Source organism: Bos indicus, chromosome 3 (genome assembly GCF_029378745.1).
Source record: "Bos indicus isolate NIAB-ARS_2022 breed Sahiwal x Tharparkar chromosome 3, NIAB-ARS_B.indTharparkar_mat_pri_1.0, whole genome shotgun sequence".
Taxonomy (NCBI): Eukaryota; Metazoa; Chordata; class Mammalia; order Artiodactyla; family Bovidae; genus Bos; species Bos indicus.
This window is the reverse complement of record NC_091762.1, coordinates 49,929,171-49,950,195: the sequence shown is the minus strand read 5'-3', so window position 1 is coordinate 49,950,195 and position 21,025 is coordinate 49,929,171. Positions and strand designations below refer to the sequence as shown.

Here is a 21,025-nt window from a genome sequence, read left to right as displayed (position 1 = left end):
TTTAAGTCATTCGGCTACTTAATGAGTTCTGTGTTCAAAGCCTGGCCTCAGGGCCGCATTCATGAGTGTGAGGCCTGTGCACTTGTGCTTGATTTAATGCTCTGCTAACGGTGGCACTAGTGGTAAAGAATCCACCTGCCAGTGCAGAAGATGTAAGAGATGTAGCTCAGTCCCTGGGTGGGGAAGATGCCATGGAGGAGGCAATAGCACCCCACTCCACTATTTTTGCTGGGAGTTGCAAAGAGTTGGACAATACTGAGCATCTGAGCACAACTGCCATCTTGAAATTCTAAATAATTTTCTAATAAGCTTTCATTTTGCACTGGGCCTCCAAAATTATGTAGCTGATCCTGCTTGCCATTTCCCAAATTAGCATTTTCATCCTACCTAGTTCAATATTAACCAAAAATCCATTTTATAGTAAGAGAATCGTGAAAGTCATAGGAGGGATGGGATGCAAAGGCGAGTGAGATTCAGTATCTGGCATCCTCTGGCCCAGTAGCAGGGGTGGGAGAAGTGGAGTAGCTGTCATTCAGAAGAGCCCTCAACACACTGCTGTGAATATTCCTGGGAGCAAAGGGTGGCCTCTGATAGAGGTGGTATTGTTAGGCGTAGTGGGTGGCAGTGTAAGATATTAGTTCTGGATAGGATAGTTTTTATTTGTTTTTATTTATTTGGCTGCCTGGAGTGTTAATTGCAGCACACAAGATCTTCGTTACACCCTCCAGGATCTTTCTAAATGTGGTACGTGGACTCTCTAGTGGTGCACAATCTCAGCAGTTGTGGCACGCAGGCTTAGTTGCTCCACAGCATGTAGGATCTTAGCTCCCTGATCAGAGATCAAATCTGCGTCCCTTGCACTGCAAGGCAGATTCTTTACCACTGGACCAACAGGGAAGTCCTGTGGATAGGATAGTTTTTAAATGAACTATTTCAAGCCTACAAAAAGTAGAGAGGGTAATCTTAAAAATACCTATGTATCCACCAGTTGGTTTTATCAACTCTTGACATATGACAATGCTTGCTTCAGATATTTTTAAGAAATTTGAATATTACACATACAGTTAGACCTTCCTTGCATCTCACCCTGAATGTCATTCCCTCCCTCATACCTAGAAGCAGTCACACCTGAATTTGGTGTTCATAATCCTCAAGCATAATATTCTTCACTGCACACACATGTATCTATAAATAATCTTTAGTGCTTTCACGTGTTTAGATTTTATAAAAATGTCAGGGTACACTATTTAGTCATTAATTCAACAAATATTGATACTTACTGAGTGGCTCCTACGGCCAGGCACTGTTTTTAACACTGGGGATGGGAAATATGCTGGGCAGCTTCACCGAGTGGGCCATCATCATTGCTGGCATGCTGTGCTCTATCACCGAGCGTGCCAAGCAGCTCTGCCTGGGCATGCTAGAGATGCTCTCTGGGTCCCCAAATGAAGAGTCATGACCATTTGTACCAGCCCATGCCGGATATCTGTCATCTGTGAGGGCTGCCAAGGTGGGTGCAGTGATGCTGCAAGCTATCCCTACACTACCCATGACCCGGAGGAACCACGACTACATGCCTACTCAATTCAAGGGCAACACACCATTTCTCCACTCCATATGGCTAAGTTAAACCAGATGGCATCACTTTGCTGTGATTCGTGGTGAGACTGGATTTACCAGAATTGACTCCAGCTTTCCAGAGATAAAAGGCTATTGGGCAAGTTTGGATGCCTTTAGTCCAACCACCCACGAACGCACCATTCTAAATAGCTTAATTGGTTAGTCAGGGGCCAAGGCACCAACATTAATGAGATTTGCCAGATGTCCAGGGCCCAGATCAAAACTGCTGACCCAATGGAAGGCTGTCCTGGAAGGCAGATTGCTATCACTGATTCTGTGGCCAGTGTTAGTGTGGCCCAGAATCTAATCAATGCCAGGCTTTCCTCTGAGAAGGGCAGGTGCTGTAGCTAGAACAATGTAGGTTCACTCATAAACTTTTAATCTTGTGTCCACATAATCAAATTGTGTGATTTCTGGTCAGTGATTTTCAGGTTTTAAATTATTTCTAAGTGTTCAGTTTCTATACAACTTTTTATCATTTGCTAAAAATTTAAAAATCACATTCTCTGTTCAGCTGTTAATGCTGGGATTCGTATTTAGTTTCACAAGCTTTTCTGTTTTTAGTTTTGTTTTGGGCTTTTTGGCTCATGAAGTATAGTTATATTTGTTGATAAGAAATGTAAGAGCAGAATGTTACATTTAAGTTTAGTTCTGTAGTGCCAAGAATTTAAAAATTAAAAATGGTTTGGTTAACAACAACCAGAAAAAACAAGAAACTAAACAAAAATTTCTGCCCTCATGGAGTTTGTATTTAGGGGAGCAGAGAAACAATAAACAAGAAGAGAAAGTAAAAACATACAGTATGTTTGATAATATAACTTCCAAGGATTTAAGAAAAAGCATAGAAGTGGGTATGATGTCAGGATGGGGATGGGACAGTTGAAAATTTAGATTGAGTAGCCAGAGAGGGTCTTGCTGTTACTATCCTGCTGCTGTTGGCTATTTTGCTAATCATTAAGTTTTGAGATTTATCTATTTTGAAATATATATTTTTAATTAATTCATTTCCACTGCTATATAGCATCCATTGCATGAATTGGAAACAATTCATTTAGTTCATTGCACTCTCTGGCCCCTTCAGAAAGTTTGATGACCCCCACATGAGAATGTGGGGATGTGAGAGTTGGACCATAAAGAAGGCTGAGCGCTGAAGAGTTGATGATTTCAAACTGGTGCTGGAGATGACTCTTGAGAGTCCCTTGGACTGCAAGGAAATCAAACCAGTCAATTCTAAAGGAAATTAACCCTGAGTATTCATTGGAAGGACTGATGCTGAAGCTGAAGCTTCAAAACTTTGGTCACCTGATGTGAAGAGCTGGCTCACTGGAGAGACCGTGATGCTGTGAAAGACTAAAGGCAAAAGGAGAAGGGGGCGGTAGAGGATGAGATGGTTAAATACCATCACTGACTCAATGGACATGAGTCTGAGCAAACTCCAGGAGATAAGGGAGGACAGAAGTGCCTGGCGTGCTGCAGGCCATAGGGTCCCAAAGAGTTGGACATTGCTTATCAACTGAACAATAACGCATGAGAATATTAATACCACAGAGACATTGGCTGTATCTTGTGCTCTGCTTTAGACCCAGGATGTGGAGCACTGGATGCTCCTGCCGTCTTCTCCCCTCCTCTCTTATCTTTTCCTTCTCTAGCTGGCATTAGAGGATGGACTCAGCAGTCAGTATCATTCAAGACCACAGAGATTTCCAAGCTCTGGCGGAAAATGAGAATAGCACAATTGCAGAGCTGTGTGCCAGGGATCCTGTCAACTAGGTGCTGTGTGTGCAGTGCTTTGTAGATGACGTGTCCTTCCTGAAACTCACCACAAGCCAGGACTAAGGGATTTGGCTACAAGGTGTTGTGGTCCCTTAGGAAAGTTGCTAATGTGCTGAACCAAGAGGATGACTGGTTTGGCCAAAGCTTGACTGATGAGACACACATGTCTGAGCCTTGATATCAGACAGCTGCTTGAAAAGCTGAGTAGGTGTCATGGTGAGCTTTGGGAAAGGCTCTGAGGAGAGTAGCTTTGAGGGATTCCCATATCATGTATGTCTCAATTCTTAAAGTAATAAACTAAGCAAAGAAACTGCTAAATAACGCCCTCCTTGGTGAGGCAGGCTCAACTATCAACTTCTTGGATTCCTTGGAGTCCTGTGTTGGACGGTGGTGATGCAGAGCCAGCTGCCCCATGGCTTACCCCTCTTTTCATCACTTTCCTGCTTTCCCAAGGGCCCTCAGCCATGAGCAGACTTGAACCTGAGAGATCAAGGACCATCTATGACCCAGGAAAGAGGCCCACTGGGCCCTAGAGGCAGACTTTACACCAGCTGGGCAGGGAATTCTGGGTCTGATGGGCATGTGTCTTCAGACATGCAAGTGAAGTAACCAGAGGAGGACCAGAGTGAGGCCTGAAGGGAAGCCTGGATGGCCGGCCAAGTAGTTGAATCCTTCTGGGACTTGGTTTCCTTTTCTGTCAAAACAGTGTAAATCAAACAATTACATAAGGATTTCATCTTTGAAAACTGAGCCTTTTTTTTTTTTTTAGCTCTACAAGCCTTTAAGTCTCTGAATCTGAAACTTCTAGTGCCTCTGCTTTCTTTAACTTGACAAACACCTTGGACAAATGTGGCAGCAGTTACGCCCTGTGGATACCAGGAGTCTTATTCATCTCAGAGGACCTCCTGAGGCATTGAAGTACCACACTGAGGAAACCAAGCCCCAAATAGCCTGGGTCCAGAGGGCTGAGAGCTTCTGGGGCCTGTTTCAGGAAGGGGATACTGCTGTCCTTCTAGGGGAAAACCTTTCCCCTTTCTCCACAAGCCCCTCAGGCTGCTGGTGCTAACTTCCTCCTCACTGGTCCTGGTGCAAATACTTAGGCTCTTCTCCCAAGCCCAGCGCTCTGCTGACCTGTTTTCTGCCCCGCTTTCCTCTTCTTCTTTCTCTAGGAGATCTAGAGTAGCAGGAACAAACCAAGCTCTCTATGAGCTCTTTACTTAGACTGAAAGAGATCCTCTTAATCTCAGCTGTTCTAAAATCTTGAGTTCCCCAAAGAAGAACAGGAAATTAGAAAATATGGAAGCAAGTCATACTCCTGAAACACCTCCCAAGTGGTCTTGTTTTCTAAACTGACTCTTTCCATTTTCTCCTCCTCGTCTTTGTAAATCTCTCTTATTAAACCAGATTGGGAAAGTTTTCAATAAATTAAACATGTTCTTAGGAGATTTGGGTCTAGTTTCCCACTTGAATTCTCCTCAAACCCAGGCTAAGTATGTGCATGCCTCCTCCCTCTCGAGGTTTCCCTGCTTATGTTTCACGACTAGTATTTCAAAATTTTTATTTATTTATTTTTTGTGGTACCTTGTGGCTTGCGGGATTTAGTTCCCAGACCAGGGAACTAAACCTAGATGCAAATAATACCCAGCTGACAGTGGATAATGTCTACACGCATTGCCAGTTGGGTGTTGTCTCAAACCCTGTGAAGCAGCCTTGACATGGAACATCGAGACTAGCTCATTACAGAAGCTTGCTGTGACTGGCACTCCTGGGGCAATTACTCTCACATAAGCTCATGCAATGATGGCAAGCGTTATGGGTATAGGGAATGTCCAAAACTACACCAGATCGTGCACGCAGGGAGAGGAGTGAATTGGGATAGTTTGTTGAAAGTATGTTTGCACTTTATTTTCTCTTGAAAAATAACACACACATACGTACACACACACAAAAAGCAGATCCACTTGAAATGAGAGCAGTATGGAGGCCACGGCCAGGAGGAAGACGGACCAAGGCTTCTCCTGTGGTCTGGACGAAACGCGTTTTGCACTCCTTGGTTGGGTAAGTTTCCCATCAGGTGTTTCAGGTGAGTGAGTCAGTTCCTGTTTCCTTCTGAAAAAGCCTCCATTTGGAGTCTACTGTGTGCCTCCTCTGTGTTCATTTCTGCTGCCAAGGGATTGCTTATGCTGGCTGGTGTGAATGACCATATGGCAAAGGCTCCTGCACTTTCAGCTGCCTACAGTTCTTTTTAAGCTGCAGCAGAAAACCTGGGCAGTGTAGAAGGAGATCAGGTGGACTCTCTTCATCTCGGTGTTCTGGTTCGATGGCTTTTAGACTTTAAGTTAAATAGCCGTTGGTCAAGCTCTGAAGGAAGCTCAGCTGAGGGCACTGAAGTCTATCAGATCATCCAAGTTTACAGGTTATGTTTATTTCCTTGTCTGTAATGTTTGGAGCCGATGATCCTGCAGGTTCTGACTCTACGATCCAGATGTTTTAAAGATTCATGCCCCACCATGCACGTACATGTTGACATGTGTGTTAGCCACACCCTCTGTAACATTTCTCATGGTGCCTTTGGTTTGTTTTTTTAGCCCAAGGAAGTTATCATGTCCTTACTGTCTTAAAAGCCAAGAAATCATAATTAAGGTCACCCTTGAGGTGCAGAATTCCCTTTGTCCACTTCCTATAGAAGAAAATTGTTTTGAAATGGGATAATGTAAACAAAAACATAATTACTATTTGTTTCATGACATTTACTTATGTACAATGCTCTGCAGGAGGGGTTTTGCAAAGCTTTATAAAGGTTGTATGTCACAGAGTCAGGGTTAGGTTTTGAACCACACATTTATTATGGAAAAATGCTGATTTAATAAATATACGCTGCAGTAGGTTTTCTAGTATCTGTATGCTAAAATGTGACAGACAGAATAGAAAACGATCACATCTAGTAAGAGGGAAAGTTTGGAGTTAACTGCTGCAGATCACGGATCATGAATGCCCCTTGTCAGGTCCAGAGATGACCTGGTATTACCCCTTTATGAGGGCACATGCCAGCTGGGGGTGAGGAGATCACTGACAGTTTTAGGAAAAACTTTTGAAACCAAATTATGTATTTTGAGTTACAAAAGGAATTTGTAACTGCAACTACTTTCAAAGAATAATTTTCTGCTGGTGTAAAGAGCAAATATAAGATTTATAAATCAGAAAGAATGGCTGGAAAATCTCAGCAGAACTAATTTTCCCTGGACAGATGCCTTTACGTAGGTATTTCTGGGCAAAGTCAGCCTTGCCAAGTAGCCATTAGGTCTCTGCTGGTCAAGAGAAATGGGGAAAATGCATCACAAATAGTGCCTTGGAAAGGAATGTCTCGATCATTACCTGCACCTGGTTTTTCTCACAATCAGGAAACTGGAAGGAATGAGAACTTTATGGGAAATTAGGCTTATTGAAAAACATACTTTGATTTTATTTGATTTACTCTCCAGGTAAGTCAGGAGAGGATGGCTGAATTAATTTGATCCTTTAACACCCCAGGCTTAGGTCGCCTCCTCCAGGACTTTCTCCAGCTCTCTTTTGTTCTCTTTCTGGGGAACTGGGATGAATGTGTTCCTTACGTGGGTGCTGTGTCAGGGCAGGAATGTGGAGGCACGTATCCCAAGAGTTATGACAGGCCAGGATACATACCTTTTACTGTTACTTCCTTCATCATCTTGAAATTTTTATAAAGAGCAAAGAGCCCTCTTCATAAAACAGAGAATGATTTTTAGCCAAATGAGACCACCAGTGAAATGAGTGCCAGTTAATTTCCTTACTTTGAAACTCAAACATAAGACCAGATGTATATGTCAAGTATCCCAACAACTGAAATATTTTAATATTCTCTCCTATCTTCCCTGCTTATTTCCAAAATCCAATTTTTTTTTTTTTTGCTATAAGCAAAAATATATGAGAAAGTTCTTTTCAAAAATGTTCTCTGATACCATCCAAAAGTTTCCTGATTATAAAAGGAAGGTACACAGCTACCTTCGGCCCAGACAAGTGAGGAGTGGCAGGGAGGAGGTGAGGGCTGCTATGGGTGGGACTCTCTGCAGGAGGCATGTCTGGGGCCCCTGCAGGCCCAGTGTGTCAGTTGGGTCCCTGAGCCAAGGATCTGCCCCAAGCAGTGGACAGGGAAGGGGTGGCAGGGGTACCTTGGCCTGTCGGCTGGCTCCTGCAGCTCGAGGGTGCAAAGGGAGGTCGTAAGTTTCATTCTGCTGTTTAGCAAAGTTCACAAATACCTGGAGGCAAGAGAAGGGCAAGAGTAGGTGGATAGTTCCAGAAAAGGGCGCCCTCTACCTACCCTCCCACCCACTCACTTTGTTGTTTCCCACAGTTAATGTACAGCCCTGCTGGAGCAGCCTGTGTCCTGCCCAGGGCACAGGGCTTCTTCTTAGACTTGTGAGCTAAGCCAAAGGCGTGCCCACAAGAGGATTATGGGTAAACGAGGCAGAGTTTCAGCTAGTGGTAGCCTCCTAAACCTCTACAGGAATAACTAAAAAATCAAAACCAGGAAGACGGGAGCTGATCGCTCCAGTTTTCTATTCTCAATTCAATGTGCAGTGTGACCAACTCTTGTCTCTGCCTCCATCTATTTATGCTGGCAAGAAGGTGCTGGGAGCCAGCTCCTCAGAGAGTAAGCAGGGACTTGCCTGTTTCTACTGCTATGCTGAGTAATCTTTAAGGATATTTATTTTAAAAAGAACAAATAAAAACCAATGAAACCCAGAAACAAACATCCATATAGATGAATGGATAAACAAAACATGGTATATACATACAACTGAATATTATTCAACCTTAAAAAGGGAGGATATTCTGACACAGGCTCCCACATGGATTTACCTTGAGGGCATTATGTTCACTCAAATAAGCTAGACGCAGAAGGACAAATACTGTGTGATTCCACGTCTTCGAGGTATGTGGAGTAGTCAACAGAATGTAAAACAGTGGCCAGGGGAGCAGTTCTTGGGAGTTACTGCTTGATGAGTACAGAGTTTCAGTTTGGGAAGATGAAAAATTTCTAGAGATGGATGGTGGTGATGGTTGTACAACAATATGAATGTACTTAATGCCGCTGAAGTGTAATGCCACTTAAAAATGATAATTACATATATTTTATATACATATTTTACCACAATAAAAAATGATCACGTTAAAAAAACCTGACACATGGCACATACATTTATCAAAACTCACTGAATTGTACACTTTAAATAGGTGCATTCTATTGTATTTAAATTAAGCACCAGTAGAGATGATTTGAAAGGAAAAAAGGGCCATCGCCACAAACTGGGAAGGAGAAAAAACATCATAGTGTTGTGAGGAAGAATGCTGTAAAAAAGTCAGTGAAGTCTGTTGATGACTGAAATACTCTTAGAAAACCATTTCTGAGTTTCCAAGTTTGCCCTAATGGACAGAGGGACTTGGCACCTGGGCACATCCTCCCTTGCCCTTGTGTAGATTCCAGCTGAGCTGGGCACTGCAGCCCAGGCTTTGCCAGATGGGCACCCCCCAGCCTTGCCTGGTCCAGTGTGGTCTGCGTGACCGAGTACTCCTCGATGAGCAGGCTGTCCTTGTGGGAGACGAGCAGCCGGAAGATCCTGGCCAGGGAGGAGGAGGAGACCTGGAACTGCAGCGTGTTGTAGTGCCGCTCCCTCTGGACGCTGCCTGGGAAGTTGCCCTGGAAGAACTGCTCCACCGGACCCAGGTCAGGAAGCAAGTCGTCCTTTGGGGATCTGATTTTCATCGTGACAATGTAGCCGTCTCCAAACCTGGGGGATGCACATGGCGGTGTGGAACAGGCCTGTTAGCAGCTGGATCTAAGGAAATCCTGAAATGAGGACTAGACTTATCACAAATATTGGGGATTAAAGGCCCATACTATAGATCTTGAGAAGAGAAGGAAGCAGCTACCCACTCCAGCATTCTTGCCTGGGAAATCTCATGGACAGAGGAGCCTGGTGGGCTCCATGGGGTCACAAAAGAGTCAGACACAACCTAGCAACTAAACCAAAAGAGATCTTGTGTGCATGTTTAAAACTAGGACCAAAAGGGCCATGATGGTTCCTGGAGAGGTGGTTTGACACTAGTTTTTAGAGGTCTTAATGCCTCATGTGGTGAAGTAGGTCTCCAGGTCTATGTCACACCTTCCTGTGTCCACCTTCTGGAGACACAGGTGTTCCCTGCTCCATTCCCTTTAATGTATGTGCTGAAGTCAAAGGTTGTCTGAGCCCTGTGCAGAGATCACAGGCTGCCCAGGGCTTCCTCAGAGGTGGAAAGACTGCCTGGGCCTTTAAGAGACTGGCCTGGTGGGAGAAAAGCCTTGGGAAGGCAGTGCTTCCCTGGGGAAGCTTCCAGAACAAATGGAGCTGCCAGGTCCTGGGCCATGGATGCCTCCCTCCTTCACTCACCAGGTCACTCGCATGTGGATAAATGGTCCACTAGAGAGTGAGTGCACGGCCAGATGGCACCCCTTCACACTTACCTCATGGTGTAATTATTTCAGTGCTCCATCCAGGTTCCAGGGTTGTTTCCCTTTACAATAAAATGCCTTTACCTTTCACCCCCAGAAAAGTGACCATCCCTCACACAGGAATGTTCCCGCTCACCTGCTCTCCTACAGGAAACTGAGGACTGAGAGGGAAAGGGGGTAGGGAGCATCCGTTCTCCAGCAGGTGGACACTGGAAGCTGCTGACATGGGTCTGGTGACCTCACATGCTGAAGTCCCTGTATAGTGTCCAAGCTGTAGTTACTCAAGACATTATGGGTCTAGTGCCCAGATGCAGCTAACCTATTAGACCTTCACCTCAATTGTTGTTGCATGTGATGCGTTTGAAGCCTGATGTGTGCTGTGCAAGACACTCCCCTGGAACATCGAGGCGAAGTGTCTTGGCACAGATGCAGTGGGTTATGTGTTCCTCCTTTCACCAACTGCCATGGTGACTTTTTCTATTCTGGGCTCTCAAAATGTGTTTGATAAATAAGTAATAATTTAAAGTCCACCCTTCCTAGTTTATAAAACATATCAGAAGGCAAGGGAGTATGGCATTATTATCCAAATCTTATTTTAAGTGATTGTCCACTTTGGCACACAAACTGTTATTAATAACACGTTATTTATAGCAGTTTACAATTTATCAGGACAGGATAATCCTACTAAAGATTACTGGCATTGCTGGTTTGTCATATAATACGTGGTTATTTCCCAAACTCAAAAGCATATGATTCTGTATTTTCCAAGTCTCCTGTAAATATGTTATAATACTTACATAATTTAAAAAATAAAAAAGAAAGAGAAAAAAAAGCATATGACATGCCAGAAAGAAACTGACTGTTCAGGCTGTTTGGTCTCTGGATTGCTCCTATGTTGGTTGTGGACTCATTAAATAGGTCACGGGTTCTGGACTGTTGGGATAAGTGGTGTGATAATGAGGCAGTAGTAATGACCCTCTCTCATCCCAACTGGGCTCTGCATTTTCCCCTTTCAGAATTCCCATCTGGAGCCTCAGCAAGCCTTCAGCCACAGGCCGTTAGCCCAATAAAGAAGAGCTACATTCAGCACACCGGTTTTCTCCACCTGCTGCTGCAGAATCAGGCTCAGATACCTCTGCCCATGGCATGGGGGAGCAGCAAGACATCTCACGTGTCAGAAAAGAGCACAGGGCCTTGTTGACTCCCCACTTCTCCCCCGAAGGTAACAAAGGCAACCCCCCACAACATCCTTACTTGGACTTGAGGTGCTGGATGGTGCCCAGACACTGAAAGGCGCCCTTCACCATGATGGCCAGCCGGGTACACAGGGCCTCGCACTCTTCCATGCTGGGGGCAGGGAGAGAGCAGGTGAGGGCTGAGAGGACTGGACTCCATCACCCGCCTGCCCCACCTCAGCCCCTGGGAATCTCTTGCCTGTGGGAAGTGAGGACCACGGCTCTCCCTTCTCTGATGATGCCCATGATAGTGTTCCACAGCATGCGGCGTGCCTGGGGGTCCATGCCTGTGGTGGGCTCATCCTGCGGGGAGGCAGAGGGCAGAGGGCCAGGCTGGGAGCCAGCCTCCCCCAGTTCCTGCACCCTCCTTGGCTGCACCTTCCTCTCTGAGCAACATTGCTCTCTGGCAGATAGTGCACAAAGTCACTCCCCAGTGGGCAAGAGCCAGGGAAGGGAGCACAGGCCTTGGAAGGCAGGGGGCGAATCAGGAGCATGAAGAAACATCAGCACGCCTCTAGATCTGTAGCCCATGAATGACTTAAAATTCATTAAAACAATGATAGAACTATTTTTAAAAAAGAAAAGAAAATTCTCTACATGTGCTTGCAAGGAGGCAGGAAGAAAGCTCAGGTGACTTTTCAGGGTCCCTTCAAGACCCATGCCCTCATGAACCCCAGACTGCCTGGGAAAAGGGCCTTGGGCCTGGTCTAGCTTTGGCGAGAACCACATGAGCCTTTGCTCCAGGCCAGCGCTCCTGTCCAATTAGGACCTCAAAGAGGCAACCCACTCCAGTATTCTTGACTGGAGAATTCCATGGACAGAAGAGCCTGGCGGGCTACAGTCCATAGAAAGAGTTGGACATGACTGAGCGACTTTCACCTTCACAGTCCTCCTCAGGCAGAAGTAAGTTTTGACCAGTCACTGACATTCTGCAGAAGGGCTGAATTTCCCTGCTGTGAGCCTAAAGCCCCACTAGAGGCTTCCCAGGAACTCAAAGTAATACTGTGTATTGACTCTGGTTTCCCCCAAGAGCTGTGAATCAAACATTGGACTGATTCACTCAACATGAGCAATATAGGAACAACCCAGACAGAGACTGCTGCAGTTCCTAAATCTGCCGGCTCAACCACAGAGATGCAGCCCTCGGCTCTCACAGGCCCTCAGGTGGCCTCCAGGGTCCTCACCAGCAGCACCAGTGGGGGGCAGCCTATGAGCGCAATGGCTGTGGAGAGTTTCCGCTTATTTCCTCCACTGTAGGTGCCGGCCAGGCGGTCTGCATAGAGAGACAGGCCCAGGCTCTGAATACTCCAGTTTGTCACCTAGGGAGGAGAAAGAAATCCCATTTGGGAAAAACAAACAAGCAAACACCCCACCAATTCAAAGTCTTGGGCTCCTAGATCTCACTCCTCCAGGATGACAGACCCAGTGAGGCCGAAACGTGATGACTTATGGAGTGGCTCATGGCCTTCAAGGGCCAGGCGTCTCCTTTCCACCCTCAGATCCTTAGATCCCACTATGGTTTGGTCTGCTTCACATCCATTGGATGCAACTCCCTGAGAAATAGTTTTCAGCCTTTCCAGAGCAGGACAATGCCTCTTACCCAGTGTCCTGGATGGACTATGGTTAGGAGTGGAAGAGGAAGAACTCTGGCTCCAAATGACATAAACCCACTCATTCATTTACTTAGTCCTGTAAAACATGTAAAATTGTTTCAGGAGTGCTTTGCCCACGCCTCTATAAAAAACAAATCGACCAAGAAGAGCTCATAGTTTGTTTGTAGTTCTTTCTCTCCACTCTGCCTGCCCAGGACCGAGGATACACAATCAAATATTGTGTCATCAGCTATTTGTATTAGTTCTTTTCCTCCCCTTCCGTATGATTATTACATTCATTTGAAATAAAATTGGATTAATTGGTTTTAATTTGCTTTCAGTGTTAGGATTTCTTTTTGTTTTCACTTTTACCTCTTTCTCATTCTTACTGATTTAGTTTTATTTTTTGAATATGTAGAATGTTAGTGATTCCAAAAGTTTGGAATCACTATACAAAACTATACAAATCTATACAATCTATACAAATCTATACAATCACTATACAAAACTATACAAAAAAATATCCTGATAGAAGTGTTATTCCCTCCCATTTCCCTTTCACCCTATTTCCCTCATGCTGATCACCACATTCGTTGTTTTCCAGTTAATCCTTCCTGTATCTCTATTTGTAAAGGTAAGCAGACATATTTATGCTTTCTTATTTGTCCTACTTTCTTACATGAAAAAGTAGCATTCTACCTGTGCTCTTTTACACTTTGCTTTCTTCATTTAACAGTATCTGCTTGAAAAAAAGTCGGTATCATTCACAGAGCTATTTTTTTGGTTTTGATTTTTCTTTTTGGCCACACCAGGCACGGGATGTGGGATCTTAGTTCCCCAACAAGGGATCAAACCCATGCCCCTGGCAGTGGAAGCACAGAGTCTTAATTGCTGGACCACCAGGGAAATCCTGTTTTTTTTTAAATAGCTGCATAAGACCTTGTTGCATGTATTTATGGCATAAATTATTCAATTTCCTATATACCTGAACATTTAGCTATTTCCGATATTTTATGACTAAAGTGTAGTGAATATGCATTTTTGAATACGTCTTTGTGTACTGTGGGATGTGTGTCTTCAGGGTAAATGCCCAGCAGTGGGATGGCTGGATCAAAGGGTAAATGCATATATCATTTTGTTAAATAGGATGGTGGGAATTTTTTTTCATCTGGTTTGTTGACTGCTATGCCCTTGTTTTCCAGAAGAGTACTTGGCACACAGCAGACACTCAGTTGAGCATTTGTTGAATGAATTAACGGATAGCATGCTCCAGTTTTCCCATATCTAAATAAATGCATTCTCATGAAGCAGGTTCATGGTTTACCAAACTATTAACTGGACACAACAAAGCAAGCTAATTTACCCTCTCAATTTCCTCTGCTGGTACACCTCGAAGCCGGGCATAAAGGTAAAGATGTTCTCGCCCAGTAAGCAGGTCATCGATTGCATCAAACTGAGGACAGTAGCCCATACTTTGATGGACGTCAGAAATATTGGTCAAAATACTGCAAGAAGAAAAAACAATTAGTAGGTTTCCTTCACAAAATGGGTGACCAGAGATCTGGGACTGGAGGAGTTTCTGCCAAAACGATAATAAAGCTCCCTCTCCTCTTTTCCCATTTTTGCTTTAAAAATGTGAACAACATTTAGGAATCAAAGTAGGGGCTCTTTGGTTAGAAACTGATAAACTCCAGGAGTTCTGAGCTTTGAATCCAGTTGGATTCTCCTAGATTCCCCTATCTAGGATAAACTGAATACCTGTTACCCGAAGACAGCTGTGCTTTTAGATTGGATCACCTCATGTGTGAATTTAAAAACAAAGGGAAGATCAAACTTAAGAAAATGAGCAAAGTTTTTTGATCCCTTTCAAATTTTTGGGAAGTAGCTAGAGAAGATGCATGCTTCCCAATGGAAGTGAACTTTTCAACTTGTATTTAATGACAGAGATACTGTCAATGAAAGAGGAACCAATCAGATCACCACACAGAGCAAGAGACTGGCAGAAGAGATGAAGAGATGAAGTGAGTTCTATCAACTCCCTCTAATCAATATATTCTCCTCCGCTAAAAAATATATTGCCTTGATGAAAAAACAAACTGACTATAGACTGGTCCAATTTTCTTCCTCCTTCTCTCATAGCTTAGGGTCTAAGAATGAAGGATAGATGCAATGGTATGGGACGGAGAGAGGCCATGTACTTCCCTACTATGACAGAACCTCTTAGGTATGGCCAGTTAAAATCGCCCAGGGAAGCAAGGAGGGTACTTCAGCAAGTCCACTGGAACTACTACACTTAAGAGCCCCAATCCTGTGCCTTAAACCTATAGTTTCTTTCTAGCTTCTGTCTTGACTTTACCTGTGTTTCATTTTGATGTCTCATGGTAAGTCTTATTTCATCCCCTTGCTCTCCACTCCCTGCCCTCTCCCCTTTTGTTTCCCATCATGAAGTCATTTACTTGGTTGTAGGCCAAGCTAGATCTGAAGATGAGATGGAACCAGTCATGGCCTGGCTCCACCTCTGCCATCCCCTTTGCTCTAGACCCAACATCAAGGCTGGGAAGGCTGGGGAACCAAATTCATCCTGTCTGAGCCAGTGAAGAATGCTTAGGACTCTCCTCACCCAGGGAGCATTGGGCCATGTTGATGATGGCTTTCCCAGGTAAGCAGAAGTTGGTTTCATGTCAGCAGTGCCTAACTCCACTCATAAACCAGGACAGAGATTTTCTCTGGGCACAATATGTGTGAGCTCTGCTATTCCAGGAGCAGCTTGTAAAGAGGCAGACAATGCCAGCTCATGTTTTCTGTCCTGTCCTGTCCTGTCCAAGACCAGTCTGTTTCCATGTTCCTTATTTCAGAGAGCAGCAGGCACTCTCCCAGAATCCAAGAGCACATGCCAGTTCTCCCTTTATAAAAGAATCTTGGCCAGCAAAGCCAAGTGTTGGCACAGAAATAGCCAATGCAGATTAAAGCTTCCAAGGCTCCTGAACAAGCGCCATGTAGATACTCAACCCAGAGAAAGGGTGCTTCATCACAGACGTTCTTAATCTGGGTCCTAGGGGTTCCTGTAGGGTCATAACTGTGCTTCAGGGCTCAGTTAATTCCCTGAAACTGTTTGTAAAGAACATATGAAGAGAGGTAATGGGAAGCAATTTTTATAGGTACAAGAATCCCAGGGATGGGGGAGCCTGGTGGGCTGCTGTCTATGGGGTCACACACAGTCGGACACGACTGAAGTGACTTAGCAGCAGCAGTGTTCATCACATGATCAAAGGGTCAGAGGCTTATGACCCACAAAGGATGACCACTGATTTGGTGCTTCCAGAATTTTCTGAGAATTCATGCTAATGGAGGAATATTTTAAAAATCACAATTCAATTCAGTTCTCCAGATAGTCTTAGACTTTTCAGACCGTGTTTGCTGGGAGGTCTGTACCTCCACACAGATCTTTCAGGCTCTCAGAGTCATCCTCAGGTACAGGGTGGGGACGAGGACGTGCCTCAGGACCTGGGAGAGACACCCTGAGACAGGATAAGTGGACACTCACCTCTTGCCTGCGACAGTGGCATCGCCTGAGGTCACTGCGGTGTCCCCAGTGAGCATCTTGAATGTGGTGGTTTTGCCAGCTCCGTTCACACCCAGGAGACCAAAGCACTGAGGGAGAACACACAGAATTGGCCTTGCCCTGGAGCCCAAGAAGGTCAGAGTGTCAGGCCCCAGGGCAAGTGTATGTGGTGAAGGGAGGCATGCTGGACCCATGCTGCCATATAAAGGTGATTAGTCATTTATGGCGTATGGAAGCAGAATGTGTCATTTGGCATGAGGGTGATTGTAAGCTGAAGGCAAATCGGAAGAAGCAGATATAAGACAAGCTGTCTGCCCTCTCCTTATTTGCCTCAAAGCAGGACATAAATTTACAAGGTGTTCCCTTTTCCTCTCTATCAAGATGAACAAAAGTAATCACTGGAGACAACTTTAGACTCTTACTAGCCTGGAGACGACACTGCTGCTGCTGCTGAGTCACTTCAGTCGTGTTTGACTCTTAGCAACCCCATGGACCGCAGCCTACCAGGCTCCTCCATCCATGGGATTTTCCAGGCAAGAGTACTGGAGTGGGGTGCCTTTGCCTTCTCCAAGAGATGACACTAGAGGAATCTATATCACAAGCTTTAATAACTAGCCTTTATCTGCCATTATTTACACATACAGGGCTTCTCTGGTGGCTCAGATGGTAAAGAAACTGACTGCAATGCAGGAGACACAGGAGATGTGGGTTTGATCCCTGGGTCGGGAAGATCCCTTGAAGACGGAGTGGCTACCCACTCCAGTATTCTGGAAAATTCCATTGACAGAGGAGCCTGACAGGCTACAGTCCATGGGGTCACAAACAGTTTACCCATACACTTGCCTGCAACCCACCCTGCTAGAAACTGTAAGTCTATCTCCTTTGCCTTGTAACTTCCCTAAAAATGTATTGTTCCTCTGCTAAGGTGCTACATGAGCCCAAGTTCCCACCACCCCTTTGGGGTAGTCATCTTTCCTGCGCATGTGCACATGCTAACAAGCTTTCTCTTTGCTTTTCTCTCGTTACTCCATCTTTATCAGTTCAGTTGACAGAGCCCTGGCTCCAGAACCTAAAAGGGTAGTAGGAAGCAGAATTTCCCTCCTTGACAGTGACTGCTGAGCATTTGAAATGCATCTACATGTACTATGAGCTTAAATGCACACTAGATTTTGAAGATTTAGAACAGTAACAAAAAATAATGTAAAATATAAAAAACATTTTATATAACTTACATGTTGAAGTAAGTATATCTGATACTACTTCAGATATATTGGACAAGATTAATGATTAAGACTAATTTCACCTGCTTTTTCCCCTATGGCTACTAGACAATTAGAATGACCTACGTGGCTTGTGTTTTATGTCTGTTGATCAGCTCTGTTTCAGAGGGGACCAGAGACATGCATGGGAGCTGGTTTCCTGAGGTTCTTTCACATGTGGCCCACAGAGTACCCACCTCTCCAGGGCGGACTCCCACACACAGCCTGTCCACTGCTGGGCTGGAGGTGCCTGAATAAACCTGCAAGATCAGAGAAAGTGGACTGAGGACTAACAGAGGGTTAAACAGGGGGAGGGCAGGAGAGCAAACGATGGCTTAGGTGAAGGTTACACATCGACATGATGTGCACAGAGGTGCTGTGAGCGCTGAGAGCGTTGAAGCTGAGCCTCTGTGCAGAAATGGAGTGCAGGAAGATTCATTAGCAGGGCTCAGTTGCAGCGGCTCTTGCTGAGGCCCTGTGTCAGTGCTCAAGATAAATGCTAGGGAAAGAGCATTGAAAGTTCTTGGAAGACTAGTTATAACAAAGATGACAATCTCACATAACACTGGGGAAAGGAATTGCTTGCATTAGCATGTTGCCTATTCTTCAGAAGGTAAATTACAGCTTCGTGCCATCTTAGTCCAACTGGCACCTCCAAACTAACATTCCTGTATCTATTCCCTTACCTTGGTGAGTTCATTTAGCCTTAAGATATCAGTTTTATTTCCTCCACTAATAATTCTCTGCCTTTCTTCAGCCACATCATCATCTTCATCTGTGATGGGCTCCTTTGCAGGCTCGGTAGTCCTAGAGGAAGAAAAGAGGACGGAGGGGGCTGGTTCACAGTGTCCTTAGCGCTGTCCTTTCATCTTACCCTCTGCTCATTCACTGGCCTCGACCCCAGCCCAGCCTTCCACGCCTAACGCTTGGCTCTCAAAAGGACTCTGCACAGGAAAGGTGTCGGGCATTAGGCAGAGAAGGCAAGCGCTCGAGACCAGAGTCTGCCCTGGTCTCCAGTCCTGCCTCCCTGTCTGTGACTGTGGGGATGTTGCTGAACCTTGCCTCCTTCAACCATAAGACAGGGAGGGGTGGTAAGAGTGTCTACCTCATGGGATTGTGGTAAAGATGAACTTGGCACAGGGTCTGGCATAGAGTCAAGACTCAAAACGTGGTAGCTGCTGTCATGATAGAACCCTTCATCTATGGTAAGCACTCAACAAATGATAGTTACTAGCAACCAAGCCTCCTACTTCTTTTAGTCCATCAGGTTATCTCCTGTCCCAAACTATAGTTTTCCATCAGCTGTAGGTTAAAATCCTAACTCCTCAGCTGAAATCCCAGAGACCTGCAGTCAGGCCCCACCTACCTTTCCCACTCATCCTCCCATTAATCTTTCTCCTTTTTTTTTTTCATTCAAAAAATTGTAGAGGGTTTTATTATTGCAGTTAATGGTATTATTATTGGTAGAGTCCCTTGGACAGCACTGAGATCAAATCAGTCAATCCTAAAGGAAATCAACCCTGAATATTCATGGGAAGGACTGATCCTGAAGCTGAAGCTTCAATACTTTGGCCATCTAATGAGAAGAGCTGACTCACTGGAAAAGACCAGTGATGCTGGGAAAGGCTGAGGGCAGGAGGAGAAGGGGGCAACAGAGAATGAGATGGTTGGATGGCATCACTGACTCAATGGACATGAGTTTGAGCAAGCTCTGGGAGATGGTGAAGGACAGGAAAGCCTGGCGTGCTGCAGTCCATGGGGTCAACAAAGAGTCGGACGTGAATTAGTGACCGAACGACAACAACATTGGTAGAGAAATTACATTCCAAATGGCCTGGCCCACCCAGTTAGTGACTCAAGAAACAGAGAGTAGCAGAATTATATCCAATCTCCTTATTGTCCATTTGAGGAGATAGGTTCACAGCGGGGCAGGCGCTTCTGTCAGGTCAGGTCCTGCAGCTCAGAGCCCTGCCTCCTTGCACTGGATGGTTCCCTTGCAGCACAATTACTCTCCAGTAATTAATTCAGTAATACTCAAACCCTTTTGAATATGTACACTCAACATAACTTTGAAAAGCTTTAAGTAGATACCTAAATTTTCTCCCCACACGTTAAAAGGTGTTTTTTTTTTGGCCATGTTGGGTGGCATGTGAGATCTTACCCATTTATCTCTTGGACTGACTCCTCCACCAACCCATCTACCCATAGCTCCCTCTACCCATCTACCCATAGCTCCCAGCCCAGGTTAGGCTTTCCCAGCTCCCAGCTCCTGCAGGCATTTCCAACGGCTCAGTGTTCTTGTTCTCCTGCCCTGCGGAGCAGAATCTCACCATCCTTAACAACACAGCCTCTTCTCTGAACACCCTGAATACCCTGACCTACATGCTCTCCTCCATCCATCTCTGGCCATATCCAGTTCATTACAAAGTTTTGTCTAACAAACTTCTTACTATTTACTCCATCAACTTCTTTTACTTCATCTCCTAACACCCTCGTTCCTTTCCAGGCTACCCCTGTCTCTTGCCTAGGTAACAAAGCAGCTTCCTGTCTGATCTCTCTGTTTCTAATGCTTGCAGATCATGTCATTTCCCTGATTAAAACACCCCAACAACTTTTTGCTGTCCTCAGGCTTATATTCTAAGTCCTCACCAAGGTGAGGGGGCATTTCATGACCTGACTCTGCCTTCTTCTCCAGACTCATCTCTCACCACCCCCACCCCAACCCTCTCCTTTCACAGCCATCCTGAACTCCCCACATGTGGGCATACCCACTACCAAGAGCACCCGTTCTTCCCTCCTCTAATTTCTCTCCTTTCCTGGTTGTTTCTCAGGATGGGCACTGTTGTCTTCTTGAAGCCAGAGATTCGGAACACTTCTCTGGTCCTCTTTCTGCTCTGATACAGAAGGACACACTTGATGTGTTGACACCAGAGTTTGAAGCTAATGCGTCTGTTTTAGTAAATAACTCTTGCTTCTCTCCCACCCAAGGCCTCTTAAAGAGGTGCCTCCCCTCAAAAAAAAGAGGTGGTCAAAGCTGCAGAGCGGGGCCTGCAAGAACTGAGGGTCCCATGGACAAATCCTCATGCTAGAATCACTTTCTGGTCATGTTTTTTTATTCTAAGTGTGTTGACATTCATTATCTTATTCCACCTCTTTCCAATAACTCAATTCCCTGAGGATTAAAAGCTAAAGATAAGTCCTCTGAATCTTTATTTATATGTGACCACATTTGGCCTGAGAGGGTAAGAGGGTAAGGGACAAACACTGTCTAGGAAAGCTTGTTCTGAGTGCCCAGTGACTTGCAGTTCAGGGCTCTGAGCCGAGGCCAGTAAATATCAACTTGGGTTGCAGAGGGGGCTGCCTTCTGGAAACCTGAGCACCCACTTCAGAATGAGGCAGGGCCTTGAGCAAGAGAATGGGAAGAAAGGCATGGCTGGGCTGGGTCTGGGTTGGCAGACAACCCTCTTGCTCCCCAA

The 21,025-nt window shown here is 45.1% G+C and overlaps 1 protein-coding gene and 1 pseudogene across 2 annotated transcripts in view; one reads left to right on the top strand and one right to left on the bottom strand.

The window, feature by feature from the left end:
• The first annotated feature begins 1,321 nt into the window (after nucleotides 1–1,321).
• On the top strand, nucleotides 1,322–1,971 carry LOC109556807 (poly(rC)-binding protein 1-like; annotated as a pseudogene).
• A 3,298-nt stretch (nucleotides 1,972–5,269) lies between these two features.
• The window catches only part of ABCA4 (ATP binding cassette subfamily A member 4), a 125,686-nt gene continuing 109,930 nt past the window's right edge, over nucleotides 5,270–21,025 (bottom strand). Inside the window, exons 38-47 of one of the 2 annotated variants that reach the window (XM_070786074.1) lie at nucleotides 18,236–18,356; nucleotides 17,747–17,809; nucleotides 16,273–16,379; nucleotides 14,092–14,233; nucleotides 12,321–12,455; nucleotides 11,336–11,439; nucleotides 11,156–11,248; nucleotides 8,951–9,200; nucleotides 7,581–7,667; nucleotides 5,270–6,073 (exon numbers count right to left, since the gene is read on the bottom strand). In XM_070786074.1, the coding sequence (XP_070642175.1) occupies nucleotides 6,038–6,073; nucleotides 7,581–7,667; nucleotides 8,951–9,200; nucleotides 11,156–11,248; nucleotides 11,336–11,439; nucleotides 12,321–12,455; nucleotides 14,092–14,233; nucleotides 16,273–16,379; nucleotides 17,747–17,809; nucleotides 18,236–18,356 (1,138 nt within the window). In that variant the 3' untranslated portion in view covers nucleotides 5,270–6,037. Of the gene's footprint in view, nucleotides 6,074–7,580; nucleotides 7,668–8,950; nucleotides 9,201–11,155; nucleotides 11,249–11,335; nucleotides 11,440–12,320; nucleotides 12,456–12,736; nucleotides 12,826–14,091; nucleotides 14,234–16,272; nucleotides 16,380–17,746; nucleotides 17,810–18,235; nucleotides 18,357–21,025 lie in introns of those variants that run through there. The other variant, XR_011565790.1, reaches the window with a different exon arrangement.